The 22281-nt window shown below is 44.9% G+C and overlaps 1 protein-coding gene across 3 annotated transcripts; it reads right to left on the minus strand.

Annotated features, from left to right (window-relative positions):
• Nucleotides 1-4701: 4701 nt before the first annotated feature.
• Nucleotides 4702-21519, minus strand: SIGLEC5 (sialic acid binding Ig like lectin 5). Of its 3 annotated transcripts, XR_004180233.1 has the most exons (9): nucleotides 21375-21518; nucleotides 20901-21284; nucleotides 20427-20705; nucleotides 18706-18963; nucleotides 18334-18618; nucleotides 18020-18119; nucleotides 16626-16707; nucleotides 12154-12288; nucleotides 5167-5247 (listed from the first exon to the last, which is right to left on the minus strand). XR_004180233.1 is itself a non-coding variant. In XM_031659244.1 (8 exons), the coding sequence occupies exons 1-8, from the start codon at nucleotides 21409-21411 to the stop codon at nucleotides 5056-5058; spliced, it is 1617 nt and encodes a 538-aa protein (XP_031515104.1). In that variant the 5' UTR covers nucleotides 21412-21518; the 3' UTR covers nucleotides 4702-5055. The 3 variants fall into 3 exon arrangements, 2 of the variants coding, with proteins under 2 accessions (XP_031515104.1, XP_031515105.1); XM_031659244.1 differs by lacking the exon at nucleotides 12154-12288 and having other exon boundaries at nucleotides 4702-5247; XM_031659245.1 differs by lacking the exons at nucleotides 12154-12288; nucleotides 16626-16707 and having other exon boundaries at nucleotides 4702-5247; nucleotides 21375-21519.
• Between the last annotated feature and the right edge of the window lie 762 nt (nucleotides 21520-22281).

The following is a 22281-nucleotide window of genomic DNA, read 5'->3' on the forward strand; positions in this document are numbered from 1 at the left end:
CCCCGGGTTCACGCCATTCTTCCTGCTCTCAGCCCTCCCGAGTAGCTGGGACTACAGGCGCCCACCACTGCCCGGCTAATTTTTTCTTGTATTTTTAGTAGAGACGGGGTTTCACTGTGTTAGCCAGGATGGTCTCTGATCTCCTGGATTCCTCGTGATCCGCCTGTCTCTCGGCCTCCCAAAGTGCTGGGATTACAGGCTTGAGCCACCGCGCCCGGCCGAGTTTTGACTTCTTAACAGTTCCTCCAGCCCTATGGGCCTCCCATCTTCACAGTAATTATCAGATCTCTCCCTCCTTAACCAACATCCATTTTACCCTGACATTGCCTTGCCTGTTCTGCCCTTCATGACAACTCTCTGCATCCTGTGGTCCACTGAGGCCCCAGGATCCTTTTCCCAGTATAAATACTTACCATTCATGTAGAATGAAGGAAAACTTAGAATTTGTTTCTGTGACCCCCCAGCTCCAAATATAACTTCACAACCAGCCTTCTGATAGATACTTCATTCCTTCATTTGAGCTGATTCGGGTTTTGGCACAGAGTCAGGTATGGAAAAGGATCACATATCATGTTCTGTTGTTCAGAACACCATGACAGAACAAATAAAGGATTCAAAGCAAGAGTAAATTATCGACCCACTGGAAAAGGAAGGGAGGAAGAGATGGAGCCTGCCACAGAGAAGGTTTCCTGGAAGGAGTGAGGGCAGAGTCAGCCCAGAGAAGCAAGTATCCCAGTGGCCTGTGAGAAATGCACCATCTCTCTAAAGTTGTCTTCTCTTCCCTAAAATGAGGGGGACTTCAGAAGAAGACTGAGGAGGAGTTTGGATGTCCTCTGACCACCTCTGTCCTGCAGCACAGAATGTAACCAACCCTACTTTCCAACCTTCTTACCTCTGCATTGGAGACAGGCCAGAGTTCTGCCCCCAGGGGGCGCTCCATCCGCCATGCCCGATTTGGGGACCTACTAGCCAGGGTTGGCGCTGTCCATGGTTCTGCACCATAACTGTGCTCTGAGTTCAGGAAACTCCCAACTCCGCCGTGGACACAAATTCACAAGCTCACGGTTCTGAGCTGTAGGCCAGCGGGGCACCTAAGTCAGAAAGGCTTCGAAAAGGCTGGGTCCCTTTTGGGAAGGAGAGGCCTGGGAAAGGGACTTATCGCTGTGCTTTTCCTCTCGCTCCTCTTGTTGACCTAAGGATCATTCTTTTGAATTGTAGTGCTGGCCTGGCTAAAGGACAGAGAAGGACAAGGTATTTTTCTGACGTTCCAGATTATGCTGATGTTGCTGGTTCTTGGACTACGCTTTAAGTAGCAAGTCCCTGCCTGGATCTCCTCTCGGATAAGGGTTTAGGAAAGAGATGGACTTTCACTGAAGCTCCCCAAGTTCCAGACTCAGGGCTGTGCTTTTCTATATATACCTCATTTAATCTTCGTAACCAACCTAAGAGAGATATGGTTAATAATTCTCATTTGACACAGTGGGAAACAGAGACTGGACGTATAAGCAACTTCATGGGGTCTCATATTATTGGTGCATGTATATATGTGTGTGTATATATATATATATAAATATATATAGAGAGAGAGACAAAGTCTCACTCTGTCACCCATGCTGGACTGCAGTGTCATGATCTCAGCTTACTGCAGTCTCAACCTCCAGGGCACAAGTGATCCTCCCATCTCAGCCTCCCGAGTAGCTGGGACCACAGGCACCTGCCACCATGCCCAACTCATTTTTGTTTATTTTTCATAGAGATGGGATCTTACTATGTTGCCCAGGCTGTTCTTGAACTCCTGGACTCAAGCGATCCTCCCATCTCAGCCTTCCAAGTAGCTAGGTCCACAAGCGTGTGCCTCCATGCCCACTAACTTTTTTCTTTTCTTTTTATAGAGACAGGGTCTCACTATGTTGCCAAGCTCGTTCCAAACACCTGGGCTCAAGTGATCCTCCCACCTCACTCTCCCAAAGTGCTGGATTACAAGCATGAGCCACTGAGCCTAGTGATACTTTCCATTGTGATGTTGTCAAATCTATCAAGATTTTTGATAAGAAGGATGAATTTTTCTTAACTTTTTGTCATAATCTCCATAAGGACAATTATTTTTTTCTTCAAAAATTTTAAGATGACTAGCAGAAGATCAGACATTTCCTAGCTTGCAATATTTTTCCATGTTTGTGTTATCAAAAATATACTTACCATTCACATTGTATAATCATCTGTTATGCTGAGAAATAGAACATGCGGGCACCCCGGGAATCTTAGAAACTCTCTTTGTTTCCCACCCTCCCTGACCTTCTCTATGAGTTACCACCTTGCTGATATTTGGAATTATCTTTTTTCCCTGCTTTTGCCCATAAGCATAATACTTGTGTCTATATTCTTAAGCAAGAATAATTGCTTTAAACGTTCACACAAATGGAACAATGTGGTAATGTGTATTTTGTATACCCAAATAGGACTGCACCAGCTTTCCTTGTATTAATGTCAGCATAGTATACTTTCCCTTTTAGCCTTCTCTATCCTTGTACTTTATGTGTATATGTTGTAAAGATCATATACTTGGAATCTATCCAAGTGGACTCTGTTTTTAACTGAAGCATTTATCCAATCATATTTAACGTAAATGTCCCATGTTATATTTTGTTTTCTGTATGTGTCACCAATTCTACATTACTTTATTTCTCTACTTTTTTTTGTTTACTAAGTTTTTTGTTGTTGTTTGGCTTTTTGTTTGTTTGTTTTCTTGAGACAGGTCTCACTCTATCACTCGGCTTACTGCAGTCTCCATCTTCCGGGCTCAGTTGATCCTCCTGTCTCAGCCTCCCAAGTAGCTGGGACTACAGGCATATGCTACCATGCCTGGCTAAATTTTTTGTATTTTTTTGTAGAGGTGTGTTTTGCCATGCTGCCCAGGCTATTCTCGAACTCCTGGGCTCAAGTGATTCTCCCCACCTTGGCCTGTCAAAGTGCTGGGATTAACAGGTGTGAGCCACTGCACCTGGCCGGTTTACTAAGTTTTTAATAGTATACCTTTAATCATCACTAGGTTGAAAGTTATATATTATGATTCTGTTCTTTTAGCCATCATGATACAAATTTACAGCATGCATAATTAACCTATCAAAGTCTTTAGTAAATGAAAACCTCTCTCTCCTCCTGGATAATATATGGATATTAGGACATGTAAAATACGCTTACCTTCGTACTTAGCCGTTGTGTTTGTCAGGAATTCTAAATTATCTTTTGTTTGTATTAAAGTTCCCCCATTTACTTGCTCTGAAAGATCATTATTGCTCTCATTTTTGAGTTGACTTTACTGAGTATAGATTACAAATTGATGTTAGAAATCGTATTTGCCGCCTTCTACTCTCCAAGTTGCTACTGATAATTCAGCTGTCAATTAAATGACTTTTCTTTTGAAGGCGATCCTTTTTCTCTGGTAGCTGTTCAGATTTTTTTCCTTGTCTTCAGTTTTCTTTGATTCAGCCTTACCTTGACAAAAACCCAATGTGGAGATGGTCTCTTTTGACATTCCCAACCTTTCACTGGGCCATAGATTTGACCTTCATTTCCAGAGCCACATGCAAGACCACAGAACCAAAGCTCCCTTTTTCAATATGAGCAAATGCCCTTGGGAATTTTGGCTTAGTGATTCTGCTTACTTCTCTGGGTTCAGGCTTTCCCCAGAATTTTGGCCTACTAAGTTCCCATTTTATTTTCAGGCATTCTATACTATTTAAGGGAAGTATTCTTTTTCTACTCTCATTTTTTCCCCAAAAGATTTTATTATTTTCAACACAAGGCTTGATCAAAATTATCTAACCTGTCATAACCAAAACAGTAGTCACAATTCAACTTCTTTACAGTGATGAAAACGAGGTTTGGGTGGTAGATATTGAGAATCAGTGTCCTCCCAGTACTCCACTGGAATTATCCATTCATTTCCTCATGGCCACTTGCTAAAGTTTCTAACATCGTCATTTATCTGGGTTTGGAGAAACCTAGATAAGTAACCGGCAAATTTTTAGCTGCTTTTGGTTTAGCATTTTAAAAAATTAATTAGTTCAATTTCAGAGGAGGGAGTGTATAATTTCTTTCTCCAGTCCACTCTTTCAACCCAAGACCACCCATGAACTCATGTTTGGAGGAAAAGATAGTGTAAGCCAGATGAAAGCAAGGAAGCATGACTTCCAGGGGGATAAATCTCAAATTGCAAAGAAAGTGTTGTATGAACCAGCATGAAAGGCTTAAGAAAGGGTTGGCCAAGAGGAAAGTATAAATAAATAGATAGCAGGGAGGTCATGAAGGACCTTAAGTGACAGGGGAGGTGCTTGTGATGTGTTGTCTAAGGCCAGGGGGCCATGAATGGGTTTGGGCAGGAAAGAGTTAGACTCAACTCTTTGGCTGTTGGAAGGATTCCTGTGGGTCTCAAAAATGAAGGACTGGAGCCAATGGAATATGATGCAAGGATTGCAGGTAAAAGTGGGCAAAGATATGACCCTGGCAAGGATGTAAGATCCCACATCATGAACCAAGTGCCAGGCTGAGGGCTGGTCTCTCCTAGGGAGTCTTTGAAAAGTTCTGGGAAGGGGAGTGATACCAACATATTGCTGCCCTGGTTTTTGTACCCGGTAATCCCCAGCCTTGAGAGAATTTGCCAACAGGACCTTCCTATTCAAGGAAGAGAGACCAGCAAGCACTGAGCACATGCCCTGTGCCAGGACCTGTGTTGGTTGATTTCCATGTGTTGCTTTCTTTAATGGTCACAACAACCTTTGAGGTAACATGCATGATCTCTGATTTACAGAATGGGAAACTGAGGCACAGAGGGATGCAGTGAATTGCTTGATGGCAGTGCCAGGGCCTAGGTTTGAGCCCACTTCTCCAATTCCATCATCTATCTTCTTTCTGCTCTGCTTGGAGCACTTACATATCAGTTAATGTTAACATCGTCACAAGGGCTCTTCCTGCTTCAGCAAGTGGTCCCTGACTTGTCCTTCCCCCCAGACAGGCTGTGGTTCCTCCAGCCAGGACTGAGCTCTGGGGGAGTCCTCACTTGTTTGTCTTGACCTCTGAGTACTCCGTGGTGCTTGGGGCCTCCTGGTCCTTAGGCTCCCTCGACTTCATCTCAGAAAAGCTGAGGGAGGCATAATGGAGCTCCTGTTGTTCTCCCAAGGGAGGGGTATCCCCAGCAGGAGATGCTTGGTCTCCGGGGCTGTCTGGCCAGGGCTTCTTCCTGGAATCCTGAGTAAAGGGGAAGGAAAGGTGTCACAGTAGGAATAAAGAGGCAGCATAGAATAATGAGTTCTTATATTTATATGTTGCCTTGGGATTTATTTTGAACCTAAGTTGGAACGTCTCATGCCAGAAGCAGGGCTTAGTCACCTGGACACAATTTCCAATACTCCACCTCCTCCCAGTTCCCCAAGGTGGTTAATCCAGATGTCTGCCTGATACAACCACCTCCTTGTGACCAGTTCCCTATGGGACTTACAGCTACAACATTCTTGACTTACCTCCTGACTCCTGTGTCCCTCATAGGCTGCACAGATATACTGTGGCAGCCACATCTCAGTCACAGTGTGACTCCACAGAATTCCTATCTGCTAGCTCTAAACCCCCAGTTAATATTCCCTGTGGGAAGCCTGCTTGGGTTATGCCCTGGACTCTATTAAGGCTTTGGCTCATGGGTCCTTTTTTTTTTCTCTCTCTCTCTCTCTCGCTCCCTACCCACTGGATGAGTACTTGTGTCCTGGTCAGTTCCCTCCTTTCCATTTGCCCTTCAAGGCTTGTTGTGCCATCTTCTCTCTGGGACCTGTGAGTAATAAACTGCCTCTGTTATTTCATGTGTTTTGTTGTGTTGTCTCCTCTGTGCCCCACCCACCCGACAGACCTGAACCTGACTTCTTTTCTGGTCAGGGCTCTCCTAGAGAATAGCTGTCTTGGTAGGAATAAACTGGACACAGGTCATATGAGAGCTGCAAGGACATCTGCCAGGATAAACAAGTTTGCTATGAGAGGGACTGCTGGTCACAGGCCGGGCACTTAGGCAGTAGGCGGTGTGCCAGGATAAAGGAGTATTCTGTGAAAGTTACACTGTGAACATATGGCCAAATCCCTGGGGTTCCCATTCAAGGCAAGGCTAGAGTTTATGGCCAATCCCCAGAAAGAGGCCTCAACACCAAAATAAGAGGAAAATACAATAAATGGTTCCCACGGGGAAGTTGGGCTGATGTAACATTTATCAATTCATCCTTTTATAATCCACTCCTCCTAGCAGGCCATAGGCTGCTTAGGTCAGGGTCTATGTCTGATTTCTCACACTGTACGTGTCCAGGACCTGGCACAGGGCAGACAGGGCTGGGTTCAAATCCCGGCCCCACCTGTCCATATACATTTCCTGTGAACTCAACTATTCACTCATTCTTTCAAAATTTTGTAATACTATGACTGATTAGACCATATTGGGGACTTACTAATCACACTGAATCGTCACAAAAAAACCCACAACAGTATAAAAGATATCCTAATTATCCCCACCTTACACACAGGGAAACTGAGGTAGAGAGAGGTTAAGTAACTTGCTCAGGGTTATTCATCTAATACATGGTGAGGCCAGGATTCGAACCCAGCTCTGTCTCCTCTCTTTCAGGTTCTGGGCACGTACCGTGTGAGAAATCAGACATAGACCCTGACCTAGGCAGGAGGAGTAGATTATAGATGAAGCAAATGTATACCTTCAGCATATGTTACAAGGTATCTTATGTGCAAACCAGAAAAGAGATGGCAATTCTCATCCTGGACCTAGGTTCCAAGAAAGAGAACAAAATGGAGCCGATCCTAAGTCCAAAAGATGGCAAAGATGGTACCCAGACACAAGAAGCAATTTCTTTCCTCTCCCACCTTCACCCATATCCCTACCCATCACACTGTGGAAAAGTATGTTGAAAGCAATATGAGTCTTCAAACAGAAGCTCAGAAATTTTCTTTTTGAGACAGAGTTTCACTCTGTCATCCAGGCTGGAGTGCAGTGGTGTGATTTCATGCACCATTTCTCGAGGCGGAGGCACGAGATTCACTTGAACCCAGGAGGCAGAGATTGCAGTGAGCCGAGATTGTGCCACTGCACTCCAGCCTGGGCAACAGAGTGAGACTGTCAAAAAAAAAAAAAAAAGAACACTTTAATATTTAGATAATAATAGTTTTCAAATAAGAAAGAAAAGAAATAGAAAAGGAAGAAATATTTGAAAAAAAAAAATAGTGGAAATAAAATTTCCAGAGTTGAAGAAAGATGAAACATCTCAGCTGAAAGAGCCCCAGAAGTGCAAGAAAAAAAGATGCAGGGCATCCCATGCCTAGATACAGGATAGTGAATCTTAAGAATATCAGAACCAAAGAGAAAATTATAAAAGTTTCCAGGGAAAATGAGTGGATTACCTACAAGTATGTGAGATTAATAATGACGTAAGATGTCAATTTTTTTTTTTTTTTTTTTTTCTGAGACGGAGTCTAGCTCTGTTGCCCAGGCTGGAGTGCAGTGGCGTGATTTTGGCTCACTACAGCCTCTGCCTCCTGGGTTCAAGTGATTCTCCTGCCTCAGCCTCCTGAGTAGCTGGACTTAAAGGTGCCCACCACCACGCCCGGCTATTTTTTATTTTTAGTAGAGATGGGGTTTCACCATGTTGGCCAGGCTGGTCTGGAACTCCTGACCTCAAGAGATCCACCCACCTTGGCCTCCCAAAGTGCTGGGATTACAGGCGTGAACCACCGGACCTGGCCGGCGTAAGATTTCTTGACAGCAGTACTAAATGCAAGAAACAGTGGGGTGAAGTTTAAAGCACAGAAGGAAAATCACTTTAATTTTAGAATGTATATCCTGCCAAATAAAATTCAAATGTAAGGGGATAAAATATATTTCCAGGCATATAAATCTTCAGAGGCCTTGAGGAACCCAAATTGAAAACCCATTGGGAGGAAGAATTCAAATACAAAGAGATAAAGAGAAAGAAAAACAGAAAGTCTGTGGTAAGTATGAGATAGAAAGGTAACAAAATACCTCAGCAAAATGTGTAGTTGTGTATTTTTTTTAAAAAATCAAATAATAGGGCCGGGCGCGGTGGCTCAAGCCTGTAATCCCAGCACTTTGGGAGGCCGAGACGGGCGGATCACGAGGTCGGGAGATCGAGACCATCCTGGCTAACACGGTGAAACCCCGTCTCTACTAAAAAATATAAAAAACTAGCCGGGCGACGTGGCGGGCGCCTGTAGTCCCAGCTACTCGGGAGGCTGAGGCAGGAGAATGGCGTAAACCCAGGAGGCGGAGCTTGCAGTGAGCTGAGATCCGGCCACTGCACTCCAGCCTGGGCGACAGAGCAAGACTCCGTCTCAAAAAAAAAAAAAAAAAAAAATCAAATAATAGAAAATTGCTAAGTATGTTCATAGTAACACAGAACAAAAACTGCACATCTATAGAAAATACCAACATTGTAAGAAGTTGAAGGAAGAGAGGCCAAGAGATATAAAAGCACACCAAAATTCTTTTTGTTAGATGTAAGACAGAGATATTAATTTTTTTTTTTTTTTTTTGAGATGAGAGTCTTGCTATGTTGCTCAGACTAGATTCAAACTCCTGGGCTCAAGCGATCCTCCTACCTCACCCTCCCAAGTAGCTGGAATTACAGATGTGCATCACCGTGCCTGGCAAGATATTAAGCTTCTAAGTAAGAAAGGAGAAAAACTAAATATTGAAAAAGTGGAACTAAGTGAAAGTAAAAGGTAAAATAGTAGAAAGAAATTCACATATGTCAGTAACCACAATAAATGCCAGTAAACTCAACAAGGGATGTCAAATTGGATTTTTTAAAACCTGGTTATATACTGTTTACAAAAATCACTGCTAGAGCACAAATACATAAAATGTTGTGAGGATGGGAGAAAATGAAAAAGTATCAGGCATCTAACTAATCAATAAGAAACTAGAGTAGCTATATTAAGATCCATATGCCAGTTCATTCCAGCCTGCGTGAAAGAGTGAGACCCTGGCTAAAAAAAAAAAAAAAAAAATCCAATCAAACAGACTTTAAAGCAAAAAGCATCATTATGAGCCGGGCACAGTGGCTCATGTCTATAATCCCAGCACTTTGGGAGGATGAGGTGGGTAGATCACTTGAGCGCAGGAGTTCAAGACCAGCCTGGTCAACATAATGAAACCGTGTCTCCACTAAAAATACAAAAATTACCTGGGCGTGGTGGTGGGCACCTGTAATCCCAGCTACTAGGGAGGCTGAAGCAGGAGAATTGCTTGAACCCAGGAGGTGGAAGTTGCAGGGAGCCAAGATCATGCTACTGCACTGCAGCCTGGGTAACAGAGTGAGACTCTGTCTAAAAAAAAGAAGAAGAAAGAAGAAAAAAAAAACAAAAAGCACCACTATGAAGAGAAAGAAGAGAAAGAATTACTATGTTTGATAAAATGTTCAGTTCACTGAGAAGATAATAATGCTTTTCTAAAATATATGCTTTTAATTTAAAAGTACATCAAATATAAGAAACACAACTGATAGAACTACAGTAAGAAATTGACAAATACATTATCATAATGTCAGATTTCAACACACCTCTCTCAAGTATTGACAGGTTGGGAAGATCTATCTACATCTAAAGATTTGGGTTTGAACATTACAATTAACACACTGGCCTGTTAGTTTAAGAAATAAAAAATATACATTGTCACCCAGGCTGGAGTGCAGTGGCGCGTGCGATCTCGGGTCACTGCAACTTCTGCCTCCTGGGTTCAAGTGATCCTCCTGCCTCAGCCTCCTGAGTAACTGGGACTACAGGTACCTGCCACCACCCACCATGCCCAGGTAATTTTTATATTTTTAGTAGAGACGGGGTTTCACCATATTGGCCAGGCTGGTCTTGAACTCTTGACCTTGTGATCCACCCACCTCAGCCTCCCAAAGTGCTGGGATTACAGTCATGAGCCACTGTGCCCGGCTAAAAATATACATTATTCTTAAGCACACGGAAAACATTTACAAAAATTCATTGTATACAGGCCACAGATCAAGTCTCAACAAATTTTAAAAATAAATATCATAAAACCATGTATTCTGACCAAAAAGCATCTACTTAGAATTTAATTATGAAAGATGTTTAAAATCTTCATACCTTTGGAATTTTTAATCCCAAATAATTTAAGATTCAAAGAAGAAATCACAATGTTGTTTTAACAATATCCACAACTGAATGATATTCAAATAATATATATCAAAATTTGTGGAAGGGAATAAAAATGAAATTCTGAGAGAAATTTATCCCTAACTATGTTTTATAGAGAATGAAAATATATACACTAAGAAGGTAAGTATCCAGCTTAAAAATTTATCAAAGATCATCAGAATAAACCAAAACAAGTAGAAGGAAGGTGCTGAGAAAATGAGAGTAAAAATCAATAAAATAGAAAACAAAGATACAGTGAGAAAATTCCACAATCCCAAAAGTTGGTTCCATGAAACTGATAATAAAATAGGGAAAGCAATTAACAAGATTTAGCTGGAAAAAAAAAGAAAGAAGTCACAAATAACCAATGTTAGGAATATTTCCAAAAGGGGAAGTAATCTCGACCAAAACAAATAACATAAAGACAAGAGAATGCCACCTATATCCTTTTGTCAAAAAAAAATATGTAAAACTTAGATGAAATGAACATGTCTCTAGAATAAAGCTCGCTGAAGAATACATAAAATGATTAAATTAGGAAAATTGCACATAGTGACACCACCAGGCCCAGGTAGTTTGATAAGTGACATCTATCAATCATCGAGGAAACAAGTCATTTCAGTTTTACACACTCTTCCAGACAATAGAAAAAGAGAGACTAGTCCCCAGTTTCTCAATCTTATCTTGATGCCCAAACAAAAGAAACAGGAGGAAAAAGGAAAATGACAAGTGTATTTGACCCATGCATATAGATGCAAAAGTGCTGAGCAAAAGATGATCAAATTGAACCTACTGGAGTATTAAAAAAAATAAAATGCTATGTACAATATGCTTTTCTCCCAGGAATGCAGGAGTAGTTTCATATTAGAAAAATCTTTGTCATTCCCCACGGTAAGAGATTAAGTAGGAAAAAATCCTATTAGTAGATGCATTCAAAAAATACAACAGATGATAGAAAGGAGCTTCCTTAACCTGATGAAAGTTCACAAAACCAAGTGGCTGGATACTGGGTACATTTCCTTCAAAATCAGCAGTAGCAAAAATGCCCATGGTCACTATGTCTACTCAACTTTGACATGACACCATGACACTATGTGTACTCAACTTTTTCACCCAGCATGTTGAAACAAGAAAAGGGAAAGAAGTGCTTAGGACAAAAGGAAGAAATAAGATGTTATTACTTTGCATATGATATAATCATCTAATTTGAAATCCCAAAAGATTCTAAATAATACCCAAGACCAATGTGTGATTTTTTTCTTTTTCTAGAGATGGAGGTCTCACTATGTTATTCCTTGGCCTTGAACTCCTGGCCTCAAGAGATCCTCCTGTCTCAGCCTCCCAAAGTTCTGGGATTACAGGCATGAGCTACCAAACCTGGCCTAATTTGTGATTTTTTTTAAGTGAAAAAAATTTATTTAAAATACTTCAGTTTCTATAACAAGTTATTTGAACTAATAAGGGAGCTTAGCAAGTTGAAAGGAAATGAAATCAATTAAAAATGTAATTGAGTTTTACTTGCTGCATTTACCAAGAGAATTAAGACAATCCTCTAAATCCAGAGAACTGACACCCCAGAAGCGGTGGGTGTCACTATGAAGAGATGCACAGTTATAGTGAAGCCCCTCGAGGAACCCAGCCGAGAAATTCAACCCCATCAACGTGGGAAAGGAAAAGGAGAAGTTCGGTGTTGCCAAACGGTGAGGAAATGAAAAGTAACTGGCTTCTATTCGAACCATCCATAGTCATGAACTGCCCACAGTCTGAGGTGTTACATGGACTTCCGTTGCCAGAGGAGGTTTGCGTGTCCTCACTTCCTCATCAAAGTGATTATTCAGGGCAGTGGGTCAGTTGTTGAAATCTGACATCCCTTAGAAGAAAAACACATCTGCAGAGTATACATGAGGACAGGCATTTCTTGCTCAGTACCTGAAGCCCAAAAGGATGAGTTGATTCTTGAAGAAAATAGCATTACACTTGCATCAAACCCAGCTGCTTTGATTCAGCAAGCCATGACAGCTAAAAATAGGAATATCACTAATTTTTCAGATGGTATCTATATTTCTGAAAAAGAAGAGATCAGCAGGCTTATAAATAAGATCTAAGAATTCTCCAGCTACTGAAGCAAAAAGATTCTAAAGGACACATGCAAGACCAACTTGTGATATTTTTTAATTACAAAAAAAAATCAACCCCTCTTATATTTTTAAAATACTTTCATTCTGCACTGTGATAAGGAATCAGAAAATGCACTTTTAAAAAGATAGCATTTACAATAACCACAAAAACTGGTATTTAGGAAGAAAAATAACAAAAGATGTGTAAGACCTGTGTGAAGAAACTACATTATCTCTTAAAAACACTTAAAAAGATTTAAAGGAATAGAGAGAGAAAGACCTACTCTCAAGGATAAGAAGGCATGAATTTCTAAACAAGTAAAATTTTTCCAGATTGAGCTATAGATTCAATGCATTTTTTGGAATTTGACAACCTGATTCTTTTTTTTTTTTTTTGAGACGGAATCTCACTCTGTCACCCAGGCTGGAGTGCAGCGGCGCAATCTTGGCTTACTGCAAGTTCCGCCTCCTGGGTTCACACCATTCTCCTGCCTCAGCCTCCTGAGTAGCTGGGACTACAGGCGCTGCCACCATGCCCGGCTAATTATTTTTTGTATCTTTAGTAGAGACCGGGTTTCACCATGTTAACCAGGATGGTCTTGATCTCCTGACCTCGTGATCCACCTGCCCTGGCCTCCCAAAGTGCTGGGATTACAGGCGTGAGCCACCATGCCCAGCCTTGACAACCTGATTCTAATATTTAAGTGAAAAAAAAAGGATCAAGAATGGTCAAGATACTATTGAAGGAGATTAAGGAAGGGGTTTTGATGTACTTGATATCAGGACTTATTTTTGAATTTATAGACAGTGATGACTCAGGGACAGTAAAATTGACTATTGGAATAGAACAGAGACCACAGAAAGAGACCCACAAAATACAGAATTTTAATACGTGGCAGAATTGGCATGTAGCTCAATGGAGAAGGGAGAAGGACTATTCAGAAATGAAGGAGAAACGTATCTGGATCAACACTATACACCACACACAAAAGTCAACCCCAGATAGGGTGAGCACTTAAATGTCAAAAGAAAAGCATACTCTCTATGTCCATCACTTCAATTTTTTTTTATTCTTAGATCCCACAAATATGTGAGAACATGCAATGTTTGTCTTTGTGTGCCTGGCTTATGTCACTTAACATAATGATCTCCAGTTCCATCCATGTTGTTGCAAATGACTGGATCTCATTCCTTTTTTGGCTGAATAGTACTCCATTGTGTATATGCACCACATTTCCTTTATCTATTCATCTATTGATGGACACTTAGGTGACTTCTGGATTGTTTGCAACTCAGTGGATCAATGCTTGAGGGGATGGGTACCCCATTCTTCATGATGTGTTTATTTCACACTGCATGCCTGTATTCAAACACTTCATGTACCCCATAAATATATACACCTAATATGTATCCACAAAATTAAAAATAAAAAAATTAAAAAGAAAAGCATAAAACTTTTAGTAGAAACTATATTTGAGTATCTTTCTAATCTTAGGATGGGTGAAATTTTTTTTAATGAGATCCAAAGGGTACTCAATAGAAAAGAGAGGATTTGTGAATATGATTATATTACAACTAGGAACTTATGTTCATTGAAGATCACTTTAAGAAGTGAAGACAAGCTACACATTGGGAGAATATATTTATATTTACGACACATATAATGAGAAAAATAGTGTAAAGATGTATAAAGCAAATTCAATAAGAAAAAGTCAAACACCCAATAGGAAAATGGGATCCAGATGTGGCCAGGCGTTTTATAGAGGACGAAAACAGAGAGAGATTTTTCATCTTCATTGGTAACCAAGGAAATGCAAATCAGTACCATAGTGAGATAGTAAAATAGCCTCCAAAATTGAGAAAACTGAGAAAAGCAAGGGCTGAAGAGATTACAGAACAACAAGACTTCCTAGGCATAGATGAGAGTATAAATGGATGTAATTGCTTTGGAAAGCCGTTTTTCATGACCTTGTAAAGATGCCCATTCACATGTCCAGCGATGCGGCTACTCAATCTTTAGGTAATGCTAAAGAAAAGCTCTCGCGTGTTAATACAATGAGACAGGGATAAGAATGTTCAGAATGGCTCAAATGGAAAAACCCAAGTGTGCATCAATATGAGCTTAGGTGATAGATACAATCATAAAATATAACATTATAAGTGGTCACACCTATAATCCCAGCACTTTGGGAGGTCAAGGCGGGTGGATCAAGACTAGCCTGGCCAACATGGTGAAACCCCATCGCTACTAAAAATACAAAAATGAGCCTTGCATGGTGGTACGCGCCTGTAATCCCAGCTACTCAGGAGGCTGAGGCAGGAGAGTTGCTTGAACCCGGGAGGCGGAGGTTGCAATGAGCCGAGATCGCACCACTGCATTCCAGCCTGGGCAATGGAGTCAGACCCTGTCTCAAAAAATATAGATATTATAAGCAGGAAAAATGAATACAACTGCAACTTCATACAGCATGGATGAATCACAATACAATGTTGAATCTACAAAGCAAGTCGGAGAAGTGTGCATGGAACATGATACCCTCTGTAGATTCATAAACAATTAAAACGAAATAGTGGCATATGTTAAGTCTACATATATGTGACAACAGTAGGAAGACAAGATTCACAACAGTGGTTACTGGGAATGGATCAGGGAGCAACACGGGTGGATATAAGTTATCACCAAGGTGTTAGGTCTTAGGTTGGATGGTGGGTTCGCAGTTATTTATCATATTATGAACAAAAATGAAAAAGTAAAAGTAATTGATGCTTGTTCCAGTGATTATAGCTTGGTCATGAACTAAGCATTTTGGATAATTCCATTCAGGGCAACACTAGATCAATTTTATAAAAGAGGAGAGGAGACATGCTGGACAGAAACAGTGTGAGAAAAAACTGCAGGGGCTAAAGAAGCCCCAGCCCCTGTCCTTCAGGAATTCCACAGATATTGGCCGGGCGCGGTAGTTCACACCTGTAATCCCAGCACTTTGGGAGGCTGAGGCAGGCAGATTACCTGAAGTCAGGAGTTCAAGGCCAGCCTGGCCAACATGGTGAAACCCCGTTTCTACTAAAAATACAAAAATTAGCCGGGTGTGGTGGCACATGCCTGTAATCCCAGCTACTTGGGAGGCTGAGACAGGAGAATTGCTTGAGCCTGGGAGGCAGAGGTTGCAGTGAGCCGAGATCGCACCACTGCACTCCAGCCTGGGTGACAGAGGAAGACTCCGTCTCCAAAAAATAAAAATAAAAAAGAATTCCACAGATATGATGAGGGGGGTGGAGACAGGTAAAGGCAGTGGTGATGTGTGATGGGGACAGGGATGCGTATAGGGCTGTAAACACAGAAGAGAAGGGGTAGATGTCAAAAGGAGGGGAAATGACTAGAGTAACAGATACTGAGATTACAGCTGGAAGGATTGGATGAGGTAGTCTTGTGGAAATGGGGAAGGAAGGGTGGAAGAAACTGTACTTGCGAGGGCTCTAAGTTGTAGGACAGCAGGTCTGTGTGGAGACAGAAGGCCAGTGTGGCCAGGCCACGGGGCAGGATCGGAGGTCAGGAAACAGGCTGCAGTGGCCACCTGGTGTGGGGCAAGGAACACGGGCCTGATTCTCTAAGCGACGGGAACAAACAACAACAACTCCAGGCTGCCTGAGAAGTAATAGTTTTGGGGCGATGGTCCTGGCAGCCTGAAGTTTGGGATGAGAGATGGAGGCAGGGAGGAGGCGAGGCAGGCTCTGTGGTCAGTAGAGGTGGGGATGGAAGATGAGCAGAGGACAAGTAAGTTTTACTTTTAGAAAGAAGGTTGGTGGCTGGGCTCAGTGGCTCATGCCTGTAATCCCAGCACTTTGGGAGGCCGAGGCAGGCAGATCACCTGAGGTCAGGAGTTCAAGACCTGCCTGACTAACATGGCACAACCCCGTCTCTACTAAAAATACAAAAATTAGCCGCACGTCGTGGTGTGCACCTGTAATCCCAGCTACTTGGGAGGCTGAGGCAGGAGAATCGCTTCAACCTGGGAGGAGGAGGTTGCAGTGAGCCAAGATTGCACCATTGCACTCCAGCCTGGGTAACAAGAGTGAAACTCCGTCTCAAAAACAAACAAACAGACAAACAAAGAAGGTTGAATGGGACATAATGATTTCCTGGATCTGGGATATGAAGGGGGAGAACAGGAGAGACGAGAACTCCCAGGAGACGAGGGAGGAGTGGGTTTGGTGGAACGCTGAGGAGCTCAGCCTGGACTTTCTGAGTGGACATGCACAAGAGAAGATTCCCAAGCCACTCACCCAGGAGACGGTACCCATAATGGGGTCTTCATCATCCATTTTTTCTGGTCTCCCAGCTGTTTGCTTCCTGCGGACTTTCACTCTAAGGAAAGAAACCAGTACAGTGCAGCTGGGACCACCCAGGTACAGGTTTGCAGGCTGCCCCATCCCGTGTTAAGATGGTGAAAATGACAGTGAAGTCATCCAGGCCCTGGAACTGCACTCGGAGACCTTCCTGACATGGGAATGAGGGCTTCATCCTCCTGGATAACCAGGGATTTGGTCAGGGTGCCACGGACTGAATTTCCATCATATAGACCCCCTCTTACACACAAAACCATGGTAGGAATGGTCATAGCAGTGTTATGCATCATAGCCAAGAAGCAGAGGCAACCCAAATGCCCATCAATGGCTGAACAGACAAATCAAATGTGTTTCATTTATACAATGGAATATTATTTGGAAACAAAATGGAATAAAGTATCGATGCATGCTACAACATGGATGAACCTTGAAAACATTATGCTGAGTGAAAGAAGTCAGCCACAAAGGACCACATATCGCATGATTCCATTCACATGAAGTACAGCTGCAGCTTCGGGGCAGACAAATCCACAGAGACAGAGAATAGGTTAGGGCTGGGGGAAAGAAGCGGGAGTGATAGCTAAGGGGTGCAAGGTTTCTTTAGGTCTTCGTTTTTCACTTTAGGCTAATGAAACAGTTCTATAATTGGTTTTGGTGACAGATGCACAACTCTGTCAATATACTTAAAGCCATTGACTCGTACACTTTCAGTGGATGAATTGTACAAAGTGTGTATCTCAATAAAGCTATTAGAAGGAAGGAAGGAAGGAAGGAAGGAAGGAAGGAAGAAAGAGAGAAAGGAAGGAAGGAAGGAAGAGAGGAAGGAAGGAAGGAAAGAAGGAAGGAAGGAAGGAAGAAAGAAAGAGAGAAAGAAAGAAAGAAAGAAAGAGAGAAAGAAGAAAGAAAAGGAAGGAAGGAAGGAAGGAAGGAAGGAAGGAAGGAAGGAAGGAAGGAAGGAAGGAAGAAAGAAAGAAAGAAAGAAAGAAAGAAAGAAAGAAAGAAAGAAAGAAAGAAAGAAAGAAAGAAAGAAAGAAAGAAAGAAAGAAAGAACACCTCTTTGGATCTACTCAGTTCTGCTTTTGGTTTGGTTTGGTTTTTCTTTTAAGACAGGGTCTTTCGCTCTGTGGCCCAGGATGGAGTGCAGTGGCACAATCCCGGCTCACTGCAGCCTCAGCCTCTATGATCAAGCTATCCCCCTGCCTCGGACTCCTGAGCATATGAAACTATGAGCACACTTTACCACCTCTGGCCTTAGCTCTGCATTTCTGACATTCAGTCTCTCCTACTCCCTACGAACACCAACCTGTACCTTCCCTGGGACCAAGACTTACATTAAAAAGAAGATGAGGCACAGACAGATACAGAGCAGGGCCATGACACCAGCACCACCAAGGGCTGCAGGAACCACTCCTGTCCTGAGGTTCAGTCTCCCTGCAGAAAAGAGGGGCATGCAATAACTCACTCTCAGCACTCAGACTCTTCTCCTCCCACCTGCTGGGCAACTTGCTCCAGGGCCCTGCTCAGACAGGAGATGAAGAACCTTGTCCTCCCCACCACCAGTCCAGCCTCTCTCTCCTGCCATCCATCACTCTGGGATCCACGCCCCTCCCCTCAGGCCCCTGCCCTCTGCAATACGCCCCCTGACCTTGCAGCAGCACGACAGAGCCGCTCTGGGACCCATTGATGTTCCAGCCCTTGCAGCTGACTTTGAGGCCAGAGGTGAGCCCACCGTGGAGGATCAGGGAGCTGTTGGCCCAGGGCCCGGCTGAGCTGAAGTTGACCTTGAATGAGCCCTGGCTGCTGTTCCCCTCCAGTGGCTTCTCCCCAAGCCACCAGCACAGGGAGGGAGCCGGCCAGGCTCGAAAGGAGCAGCTGCAGTGCAGACTCTCAGCCTCCCAGGAGCAGGAGGGGCCCAGCAGCTGTGGGAGGGCTGTGGGGAGGGAGGACAGGGCTCAGCAGGGAGCCTCTTCCCTCTTTAATACCGTACAGTTCCTGCTCCAGCTGCCCCCACACTCACAGTAAACTGAGAGATTCAGAAAAATGTGCAGGGAGCCCAGCGGGTGCTGAGCGCGGCAGGTAAAGACTCCTTCTTTTGCAAACTCTACTCGAGGAAGCTCCAATATCCCAGTATCGGTGATGGGGGTGGCGTTCGGGGCAGAGGATGCCTGGAACCAGCTCAGGTGTGCAGGGGGGTTGCTGGGAGCTTCACAGAGCAGCCGCAGAGCCTGGCCCTCCAGGACCAGAAGCGTCGAGGTGTTTTGCAGGATCTCTAGGGCTTTGGGGAGAGAGAGATGGGGTCAGGGAGGCTGACAGTCCCTATTCTTCCCTCCTTCCCAGGATCCAGATGACATCTCCCTCTCCTCCCCTGGCCATGCTGGCTTGGTTCCATCCCGGTTCAAACGCTTGGCCTTTGCACACTCAGGAAACTGACCAAAACTGTCTGAGTCTCATGTCTCCAGAGGAGGCTCAATATCTCACTGGTACATGCCTGGACTGCGGTGGAAAGAGGACAGAGAGCCCCCTGTGGCATTGGGAAATACAGTCCCATAGTGTGGCAGGACATAGACTGAGAACGCAGGAGTGGAAGGGTGAGAGGAGAAGAACCACAGAGCTAGGCTGACTGAGATGAGAGGGACATGGATTGGTCCTTGGTGACTGTGGGAAGAACCAGACCACAGGAGGGATGGGAGATGGGAGGGGTCTAAAGTCTGTTCACCGCTTGGAGCAGAGTGCATGAGTGTGCACCTGTGTGCAGGCGGTATGCATGTAAAAAGTGAAAGTGCGGTGCATGACCAGCACCGGCAGATCGCGGCAGGCGAACAGCAGGCGAAGACCATAAAGACCCATACCAGCGAGGATTGAGCAGATCAGCGTGACCCAGCATGACACGATGCGCAAGCGACCGAACGCGATGATCAGCAATGGCGACCGTGACCATGATCAGCAATGAAGACAACAGCATCAGCGTGGATTCAGGCAGCACCGCATCGCTGATGGATGGCGACCGCATCATGGCAATGTTATGCCGACCGCGCAATGACCGCGGACTGGCGCAAGGTTATGGCATCAAGATATGATGGCGATTGCACTGGCGACTGAAGAACCGCAGCATCAACATTTATCCGGTGAGCCGGGTGTAATGTGCGCGGTGCACGTGAGTGCGCGCGCATAAAAGGCAGTACGTGGAGCAAAGCGCAGTACGTGGAGCAAGTAATAAAGGCAGGTGCACAGGTACGCGGAGTAAAAGCGCAGCAAGATAAAGGCGCAGGTGCATGCGCCCGCAATACGGTTCACATTATGAAGGTGGAAGCCAGAAGACAGTAATCCCCATCTTTGCCCCAACCGATCCATCCGCCTGACCTGTACATCTGCTCAGAGACAGACCGAGAGGTATCCCAGCTTCCAGAGATGGATGAATGGTCTTCCTACCTGTGCTTATCCTGAAGATGCAGATGTTCCAGGAGCATCCGATTAAAAAGATATAACCTTGGCTTCAGGAGTGAGGAGACCGGCATGGGCCCAGTAGGTACCCAAAGAGGAGCCACAGAAACCCACCAAGTGGGGAAGGCTGTCCTGGCTCACTCTCTCCCAGATCCCAAGGCTCAGATCCATGCACAAGGCTTCTCAAGTTATTGTTTTCTTTCTCTCTTACACACACACACACACACACACACACACACACACACCCTTTAATCCCACTGCCCTTGGGGACCCAGCTGTGTCCCCAGCACCACTCACAGGAGACGTTGAGCTGGACAGTTCTCTCCGTGGTCACCTGAGCTCCTTGGCGTTTCACATGACAGGTGAGGTTGGTGCCATGGTCCTCGGGCCTCGGGGTGAGGGTGAGCTCCGAGGACCGGGTGGTTTCTGGGTCCAGGGGGCTGAGGGCATCCCCCGTCCAGGAGAATGTGAGAGGTCGTCCCGCTTCACAGGATCCTGGAAGGCTACAGCTCAGCCTTGTGAGGCGGCCGGACTCCAGAGGCTCCAGAAAGTGGACGTCGGGTTTCTCTGTCAGGGCTGAGGAGGAGACAGGGAGATACCTGGGCCCCAGGGGCTTGAAGATGTACGGTGTGACCCCGAGAGTGGCCAGGCCTCAGGCCCCGACCTGCCCCAAGTCCTACACCTCCTCCAACCGCCCCTGCCCAGGTCCTGTCCCTGTTCTCACACGGGGGTCTCCACGTCCCAGGGTCCTCTCCAAGGCCCCTGCCATACCTGTCACCTCCAAGTTCAGCTTATTCTGAAGGTAGGTATATTTTACATTCCTTCCTCTCTCCACGCGGAAAGAATAGCTTCCCGTGTCCCCCATTCTGGCATCTCCGATGCTCAAGGAGCAGTTCTTCTTCGAGACATCCCCAAGGAGGCGGAATCGGCGCTGGGTCTCTGACTTCACTTGTCTGTCTGGGTTGTTTGTGGCCACAGGCTCAGCAAAGTATTGGTTCTCCCCGTCCCGGAACCAGTAGACGTAGAGTGGGGGAGGGGAGTACCAGGAATTCCAGGGGTAAGAGAAGGAGCAGGGCACGAGGACGCACAGACCCTCCTGCACCGTCACCGACTTCTGCACTTGCAGCTTGTACCCTGGCTCCTCCTGCAGGGACCCTGGGGGTGGGGGGGGCACAGAGGCTCAGCTGCAGTTCCAGCCCCACCTTCTCACCCCCGTACCTGTCCCTCCTCCCTCAGCTCACTCACCCCCCCACAGCAGGGGCAGCAGCAGCAGGGGCAGCATGTCTCCATCCGCCAGGGCCCCAGCCCGGTCCCAGGTCCCTCTGTCAGGGAAGGAAATGCCCCAAATGTGGGGTGGGGCTGAAGAAGCCCCAACAGGAAGCCAGTGGGTGAGTGAGAGCTGTGGCTGTAGACAGAAGGAGAACTTGGGCATCACGTGCTGTCTGGGTGGGGCGGGGGCTGGGAGGCCATCCTGCTCCCACCCCCACTGGACGCCGCAGGTGAAGATACTGAGGCCCCCAGACGATGCGAGGCTTGTCCAGCTGGGGATCTGGAGGTGATCACCCTCAAATGATGTTTCAGTCATGAGTGAGATCCTCAGGGGGGTGAATGCAGAAAGAAAAGAGAGAGGAGGGCTTGTCCTGGTGATGAGGTGAGATGTCAGAACCACCCTCCACCCAAAAACCATGAAACATTCTGGAAATACATAATTTTAAATTTGATTTTAAATGTTCAAAGTGACCAGGCACAGTAACTCATGCCTCTAATCCCAACACTTTGGGACGCTGAAGGATTGTTTGAGCCCAGGAGTCTGAGACCAGCCTGGGCAACATAGCAAGACCCCATCCCTAGAAAAAATAAAAGCTATTAGCTGGTGTGGTGACACACCTATAGTCTGAGCTTCTCTGGAGCACTGAAATAGGAGGATTCCTTGAGCCCAGGAGTTTGAGGTTGCTGTGAGCCATGATTGCACCACAGCATTCCAACCTGGGCAACAGAGTGAAACCTTGCAAAAAAAAAAAAAAGAAGTTCAAAAGTGCTGGAAAAAAAATTTTTCTTTGACCCAAATTGAGTGGAGGGTCAGAACATGAGAGAGCTGAAGCACTCTTATGTTAAGAAGATTCTTGGGACACAGCACAGTCCAGTTTGGGTC

The sequence above is a fragment of the Papio anubis genome, chromosome 20, assembly GCF_008728515.1.
Source record: "Papio anubis isolate 15944 chromosome 20, Panubis1.0, whole genome shotgun sequence".
Lineage (NCBI taxonomy): Eukaryota > Metazoa > Chordata > Mammalia > Primates > Cercopithecidae > Papio > Papio anubis.